General features: G+C 38.6%; 1 protein-coding gene across 6 annotated transcripts in view; it reads left to right on the plus strand.

Moving 5' to 3' along the window:
• The first annotated feature begins 1050 nt into the window (after nucleotides 1-1050).
• The window catches only part of arntl2 (aryl hydrocarbon receptor nuclear translocator-like 2), a 15950-nt gene continuing 8478 nt past the window's right edge, over nucleotides 1051-8522 (plus strand). For 3 of the 6 annotated variants that reach the window (XM_034879205.1, XM_034879206.1, XM_034879210.1), the window contains exons 1-5: nucleotides 1475-1526; nucleotides 6660-6789; nucleotides 6888-6932; nucleotides 7518-7559; nucleotides 7741-7898. In XM_034879205.1, coding sequence (XP_034735096.1) covers nucleotides 1490-1526; nucleotides 6660-6789; nucleotides 6888-6932; nucleotides 7518-7559; nucleotides 7741-7898 — 412 coding nt within the window. In that variant the 5' untranslated portion in view covers nucleotides 1475-1489. Of the gene's footprint in view, nucleotides 1364-1474; nucleotides 1527-6659; nucleotides 6790-6887; nucleotides 6933-7517; nucleotides 7560-7740; nucleotides 7899-8522 lie in introns of those variants that run through there. The other 3 variants (XM_034879209.1, XM_034879208.1, XM_034879207.1) reach the window with 3 other exon arrangements.

Consider the following 8522-nt stretch of genomic DNA (forward strand, 5'->3'; position numbering starts at 1 on the left):
AGGTTGAGATATTTTTTTAAGTATTTTATTTTGAAAAGTAGAAGCTTGGGGACGGGATCAGGTGGGATTACAGAATTTTTTTTTTTTTAGTTTGCCTATAATCTACATTTATTTTATAGACAGACATATATTTTTTAAGTATTTTATTCATAGCTTGATAGCTGAAGCAAGTTTATTTTATTCCAGAAGCGAGCTTTTATTTTGAAAAGTAGAAACTTGGGGATGGCACCAGGCGGGACGGCATGAGACGTGACGGCATGTCATGGGACGCTCCAGGCTGCAGCCATACACTCTTGGGGGCGGGCGGGGACATGCTCTTGCTGGCCTCAATGCAAGCACACATGACAGATCAGTGAAAGTGAGCCCCCTCGCGGCTGGCTACAGTGGCTACAAGTCATAAGTCCTGCACCATTCATAAAAGTGACACTAAAAACTCTAAGTATTCTTCAAATACAGTATCTCCAACTGTGTTGATTATTTTGGGTATTTATTCTTACGTTTATCCAAGTTCAAGAGTCCATTTCCCTGGATTAAATGTTTTGTATTCATTATTTAACACTATAAACTACACTGACCTTCTCGAGCGTTTATTTTGGTACTTCCGGTTACCGGCATTTTTAATTTGCATATAAGTCAAATATTTAGTTTCACCAGAAACATTTAGATTTAAGATTTAGATTTAGATTTAGATTTAGCTATAGATTTCATATTCATATTTAAGATTTAGATTTAACATTAAACATTTAGGTGTAACATTTAATATTCGGATTTAACTATTTAAAATATCTCCAAGTTAACAAATATTGTTGTAAATGTGCAAGTAAGTGACCCTCAGAAATTCATACCAGTTTTTAAAGATTATTTGACGCTAAATGAGACATAATGTTGCTGTTATTTCCAGCTTGAGCCGCTTTACAAACGGCACCCCATTATCGGCCACCATACAAATGTCATCACAAGAAGAAGCGGCATCTATCCATAGCTTGGGTTCATTGCAGAATAGGAGAATACATCCCTGCGTTGGATCGATGAAGCTGTTGTATATCTGGTGCGCCGGAAGAAGGCGACAATGCCCATTTCTCTACTCTGTCCTGATTGCACACAGCTACCTCGGTGCATTTTTGTGCGCCCTCTCCTTTTTATTTCTTCATACAGGGAACATAATAGGGTCCTTTTACAGAACCCTGTCGCCTTCTCGGCTTCCCCACAACCTGTCCTATTACCATAGCAACGTCCGGGAATCGTCGACGGCTTGACCCATGCATTGCAGTCCTTGGCCCCAGTGCACCGGCTCCGGCTTCAGCCATGTCGGACAAGAATACAGCGGCTGGCGGCGGTGACAGAGCGAGAGGCGAACCGGCAGGTAATTGAATCAGTACTAAAGCTTTTCACCACTTTGAATGTTTAGCTAGGTTTCCACCAACATATGTGCGGGATTGAGATTTGGCGTTACGAGAAAAATAGAAACTCAGTGGTGTTTTTTTGGCTCATGTCTCAGCATTTGACCGTAACTATCCCAAAACTAGGTCAGTAGAGCAAACTCGTCCTCTATCCTGTTTATGTTGCCATCACTGCAAGACATTGTTTGTCATCTCATCAGCGTGCAAAATATATGACGAACGTTTTTTCTCAGTTTGTCATTAGCTATAACGTCAACTAGCTAGCTACATCTATAGTGTTGTAGCTAGTGCTTGCTTATGTCAACATAAAGGACTGAACCACGTAAATGTTAGCTTAGCAATGGTAGCGAGGCCTGTTTACCGGGCAAACTGGTTCACATCAATGAGTTTGTCTGAGGTGGTTTTACAGCCAATGACACTGTATGTATGTTTTACATTTTGACGTTTTATGCTTGTCAAACTCACATTAATGCGTGGTGCTGTTCAGGCCCAACTAACGTTAGCTAGATAAATAACGCTATATGGTCACTTGCCCTAACTGTCTAATGTGTAACGTTAACGTTAAGCTTGGACATATAAGGCTTGCTGTTGGTTAGCTAGCTGTACCATGTTCATGGTCTCTTTAGGGGCTGTATATCTCTGCATGTCCACAATCTACTCAGCTTCACTTTAATTTGAATATCTTAAATCAATAAGTGAAAGAACAACCTAACTTAAATACTTTTACCTCACAATAAACACGAGTTGTCAGTTACAGTCATAGTGTCAGTAACGTTATAGTGTCCCTGGATTTACCGTATACATAAATTCATGGTAAACTGCTGATGATCATCTTTTTAGCTTTTGACGTTATGTATTAGCTAGTCTTCAAGAAACATCAGCTACCATGTAGGCTCAAACTGCTATGGGGTGTAGGTTTTCAAGAGATTAAAAATGTGTTTAATTTACAAAAAAAAAGTTAAAATAAGGCCATATCTAGAGTCTATATTAGTCCTGCACAAAAAAGTTCTGTATTTTGCCTTGTAAAGACAATTTCTTGTGATGTTTGTAGGCTCAATAGTGTTGCATGGTAAAGTTATATAAAATAGTCACATCAGGAATAAACAACAGGATCATTAACTTTAGTTAAGTCATTGCACATAGGTACTCTTTAAACATTGACAACAGCCTAACAGTGTTTGTATATACCAGGGACTTGGCTGATAAAGCTGGAATCAGTAAATGAGGTATTTAAAGCTCAAGTTCAACAATTATACAATGCATTACTATAAATAACACACTTCCAACTAGGGCTCCACAATGTGAGGGAAATATCTCATTGCGATTATTTTGACTGATATTGGAATTGCAATAGTGTGCACGATATTGGAGGGAATGGTCATTTTGGTGAATAATGTGAGGGTCTGTACCAAAAGAAGATCTTTTCTTTAGTCTGGAGGATATAATTTCTAGGTCCGGGCATCTCTGCAGCACCACTATACATAATAGAATAGTAAATAATAATGGAAAATAGAATGGGTTTACACATATTTAGCCTTGTAGTAAAATATTGCACTAGTCCATACTGCGATTTTGATGAAATTGCGATTAATTGTGCAGCCCTACTTCCAACTGAATTTTTGTTTGTTTAGTTTCATGGAGACTGCTGAGATACTTGATAAGGTGTTTCTGTCAAATGGACAAGCTCCATTATAATGTTAAATTGTTACCACATTGTAGTGTTTCTAAACAGACAATGCTGGTTAGTGTTACTGATTACACCAATATAAAAATAAAGCAGTGGTCTTTTCTCTGAGAGATACAAGATTGGTTCTTCTCAGTAATCTTTTAACAAACTGAAATCCCTGAGTGTCTTTGGTGAGGTTTTTCGTGCAAGTGGATATTGTGATGGTATAATCAGCCTTTATTACATTACATTTTTGCATAGAAAAATCAATTACGATGACTATAACCAAAACATTCAATGGACAAATGGATTTGTAGTATTAGCTCATGAGGATATTCCGTTTTGAATAGGCTTTCAACCTAAAAACGTTGCCCTCTTTTGTAAGCATCTACTGTAGAGAAGTATTTAAGGCATCTTTATTGAAATGCTCAGTTAGAATGCTGTAAACATAAGTAACAAGGACTATCTGCAGTGGCAGATCTACATTGAATTACGCCTCAGGCAAGACCCCCTTTCGAGGCCCCCTCCCCCCCCCCAAAAAGGAGAAAAAAACCCACAACATTCTACGCAATCAGTAATATTTTACTATAACATAAAGTGAAAAGAAAACATTGCACACATCCTTGATTTGAAAAACACACAATTCAGTTATTTAACTGTGTGTGTGTGTGTGTGTGTGTGTGTGTGTGTGTGTGTGTGTGTGTGTGTGTGTGTGTGTGTGTGTGTGTGTGTGTAAACAAGAGTAGTATACAAATAAAATGTATAATATATATTCTAAATAGCACAAATCCTTCATCACAAAAATTTGAAAACACGTTAAAGATGATCTAATTATTACACTATTGCACTAAGAAATTAAAACACATACTAGAACTAAAACCTGACCTTTCTTGCCTTCCTGTTGAGTGATTTGATACTGTGAACAGCCAGGCCAATGAGCCATTTTTTGGACATTACTGACCTCAGGTATGACTAAATCAACTTTTGTTTTGAAAAGCTCCTCTGACGGTGACTGTGTGAGTAAGAGCCGCAGTACAGTCGACGCATCCAAGTGTGCGCGCCAATGTGACGTCAAAATGACGTAGATCTTGCTGGCGTGCCAGGATTTTCATTTTTCAAATGACGCACAACAATGCGGAAACAGGAAGCCTGAACGAGCTTGAGGGTAACCAGATGCCAGGGCTCTCAGAGTGACTGCAAGTATTTCTTACTGGGTTGAGATGAGTTCTTTTATGGTGAATGAAAGGCTTGATCCGACAAAGTAGGTCATCAAATCGAAGCATTGACGGCAATGCTGCTGCCAGTTCTGGCATTACCTTTTTCTTCTAGTCCGTAGAAAGCAATGTCGGTAGCCTTTGCTCATTAGCGCGAACTCTGTTTAGAAGATTGCAACTAGTGTCACGACCACCACACGGGAGAATAACCAGTTACAGCACTTTCATGACGTCACATTGCGCACGCCAGCTTGGCTGCGTCTACTTTACAACGCCCGTAAGTGCAATCCTGATAGCAGGCCAACAGTTGGGTTTGATCTTGATAGATCCTTATCATGCATAAAAGTAATAAGCTCCTGGAGGCTACTGTCTCACTGCATCACAGCCGCTCTCGATCAGTTTTTTAAACCTTTCTACTACCAATGTGTTGCCCTTTTGATGTATACCCTCCTGTTTTTACCACTTATGAGTTTCTCCTAATGTCAGCAATTTATTTTTAATGAACTGCCTAGGGTAGTTTATGACCTAGTTTGATTTGACAGTTTATTGCTGTTGCATAAATACCTTGAATAGCGTTATAATTAACTATATGGTTTTACATGGTAAATCATTCAGCCATTTTCTCGTGATGCTGTTACTGTGTGACATTGTAATTAGGGAATACATATACTTCATGTATTGAGAGAATGAGCAAGGGAACATGAGAGGATAGAGGGATTATGGGAGTTGGCAGAGGGAGGTCTGTATGGCCTGATGTCCAGTCATCTAGTTGCCCTCACTTTAACCCTGTAATCCAATAGATCTTGACAGGGGGAGCAGGATTAAAAATCAGGTTGTTGCAGATCTGTTAATGGCTCTTTGGGTCATAGGATCTGTGCAACAGAGAGGAAAATAGGAGCTATGGCTATCAACCGCATTAGGTGAGTCTTGTGCAGTTCTCACGAGTTTCTCTCCCACATGTACACTGACATACTTCTGAGGCCTTGACTAAATCACAGTCATTTAGGCAGCTGAACACTTAACCATAATAGACAATTTGCGATAGCCTATACTGTAAAGATGGAGGCATTAGAGCTGCACTATCTGAGTCTCTGAACAGCTCTTTCACAGCAGCTTTGGCATGAAGTCCTCATGTTATGCTAATTTTCAGGTTCATGTATTTTGAGGTTTCACCATAATACATTTAGATGATTTAATTTTCAAAAACACCTATCTTTGTTGGACTGCACATTCCTGCAGCTCCTTTTTTCACCCTGTGTCTTAAGCTTTCCGTGTTAACCCCAAAAAAAGTTTCAGTCTCATACGCGTAACAGCTTGATAAGTACAACCAGCCAGTCAGAAGCAGAGAATGACGGCGTGCCACGCTAGCAGCTAGGCGAGCATTAACGTGTGTTGCAAAGAGACGCCTGTTTGTCACATAAGTAAAGGCTGGACTACAATAGAGCTGTGTGGAGCAGTTTTTGAACAGTGTCACAGTCACATGACATCATTTGACTTCGTCACAGTCAAATGTAGGGGTGGGAATCACAAGACGCCTTCTTATACGATATCATCATAAAACTTACGCCATGATACAATATTATTGCGATTTTAAACATAGTGCAATGTTCTGCAATATATTGCAATTTATTATTAATAATTAATAATTTTTCCCAATTTCAAATGACTTGACTTTGTCAACATCTGTTTTATCGTAAAAGATACATTTCTCAGTTTATTTATATCAGTTCAACTTTATTGGTGCAAAATGGGATTGTCAATCAGACAAACTGACTAACACATTTATAATAAAAGATCGATACTTGCCTTCTGTGTATCGATACTATGCTGTATTGATTTTTTTTTTTCGCCCACCCCTGCAACCCTAATTGAGCATTGCCAAGATGGATTTGACCTAGGTTGATATAGCCAAAATCTTCTATCATGATATTGATCATTTAATATCTCGACGATACAGCATGTTTTCTGGCACTTCATTAAATACATAGCCTAGTTTATATGAAATAACCACATTGTAAAATGTTTGTATATTCAACAGTCCATGTTAACAAAACAGTGCTTCTGTGGTTCGCACTATCTTCAGTCCATTGTTCAGGATCAGAACGTTACAGCGTTGTCCAAATGATGTAAATATTGCCATTGACCTCGCGATATAAACAATAGAGAAGAATATATACAACGGACATTTTTATATCGGTTTGGCGACATATATTGTCATAATTCTATATTCTAGTCCTAATAAGAATATTGCAATAATGTTTGGGTGGAGTCATCTGAGAACGTGCATTCTGTCAGATTTATAGCATGAAGTGCAGTAGCGCAACAGAGCATATCAGTGACTCCTTAGCCCTCTTACTCATTATGTCTTGTGTGTTTCAGAAGATGTGCTGGTTGAGGAGAACCAAAGTGGTTCTGTGTCGTTGCCCAGCCTGATGACCCCCTCCTCAGCTGCTTGCATGTCCTTGAGCATGGAGATGCCCCGGAAGCGCAAGGGCAGCTTGGACAACCAGTAAGTAGTGTGATTGCTTTCATTTGGCTTACACAAAATCTCTAAAATCCAGTTACCTAAATTGTTTTTAGCTGCTTGCTAGCTGTTTTTTAGCCTAGGGATACAAAATCTTCTTCCATCCCTGACGCAGACGACCAAAACAGGTAGCGTGTGCTGATTAAGGCCGTTTCAGCTATTTTGCATTTGCATATTGTAGCTTGGCATACATATATCCATACATGGAACGTTGTGGATAAGTTTTGTATAAGCTGCTGTATAGGGGTGTAAGATATCTCGACTCAATATTGTTATGGCAACATCACGTTGCGCAATATTATATAGAGGGGGGCAAGATATATTGACTCAATATCATTATCGCAATATATTGAAAGTGTCGCAATAAGTATGCAATATTTTGTTGAAACCCTATTGAGCGTACCACGTGACGTGTGCATATTTGACAGAGTGAAAGTGTAAATCAAGAAATAGATAGAGAAAACAAAACGGAACAAATCAGAGAAAGAAAAGTTCTGTGTCCTGTTCTCGTTATTTATTTTGTACTGTCCAACCAGTAAAACATGTCCTGTTCTGTAGACATGGTCGTTTTTGTATTTATTTATGTGCAATATCACGTTTTGTCAATATCACGCAACCCTACTGCTGTAATGTTATAATTTCCCGCTGCGATTAATAAAGTACTCCATCTGTGTGTCCGTCTACATTTAAATGTGTGTTTTTCGGCTCTACAGGTCAGATGGAGAGGACCAAAATGTCAAAATGAAATGTTTCAGGTAGGCTATATTAGACATATTTATAATTAGCATGTCAGTGTTCTTATTATATGCTAAAATGTCCAATGTCCTCTAAAATTTAAATTATGCTACATTTGACCAATGCAGATGATCTATAAAGTGAAAGGAGGAAACCCCTCTTTGACTTTCCTAAATTGTTCATTATTTAATGTGTCTGCAGGGAACCGCACAGCCAAATTGAGAAGAGAAGACGGGACAAAATGAACAATCTTATTGACAAACTGTCAGCCATGATCCCTTCCTGTAACCCCATGTCTCGTAAGCTGGACAAACTCACTGTGCTCAGAATGGCTGTGCAGCACCTCAAATCTCTCAAAGGTAACATGTTAAAAATAATTTACCGTGACTTTGACCACTAATGCATTCAGTTGATTAAGAGAAAGTTCTGGTATATTGCAACTTAGGTTTAATTTGTTTAAGATTTGGCTGTAATTACTATCAGCCATGATAACCTGGAACTCCCCTGTACAATGTTATATACAGCGGTTAGTGAGATCTGTTAACAAGAAAACATCCTATTGGGCAAAAGATTGGCAGTAAGAAAATTCGACAAACTGTTTATTCAGACTATGTGAACCACTTTATTAAGAGGTAAAGTTCACTGTGAGCGCACAAAAAAAATAGGAACAGTAAAACTACGGAAAATTTAAGTTGAAAGAGGAAGTATCTCTGTGAAGTGTGACTGATAGTTTTGGTAATAAGTTTACAATTTTTCCTTCAATTTCTTTTACACATGGTTAACTCAAGGGGTTGTTCAAAACCTTTTCTAACCACAATACTGCTCGTGTTACTGTCCCGTCTTGACTTGGTTTTAGCAATTTGATCATGTTCCCGGATCTCAAATGTCAACTTTATGAGTACTATGTTGTTGATGTAGTGGATGGCCTAAACTCACTTTAAATAGTTCTCTCTCTCTCTCTCTCTCTCTCTCTCTCTCTCTCT

Source organism: Etheostoma cragini, chromosome 8 (genome assembly GCF_013103735.1).
Source record: "Etheostoma cragini isolate CJK2018 chromosome 8, CSU_Ecrag_1.0, whole genome shotgun sequence".
Lineage (NCBI taxonomy): Eukaryota > Metazoa > Chordata > Actinopteri > Perciformes > Percidae > Etheostoma > Etheostoma cragini.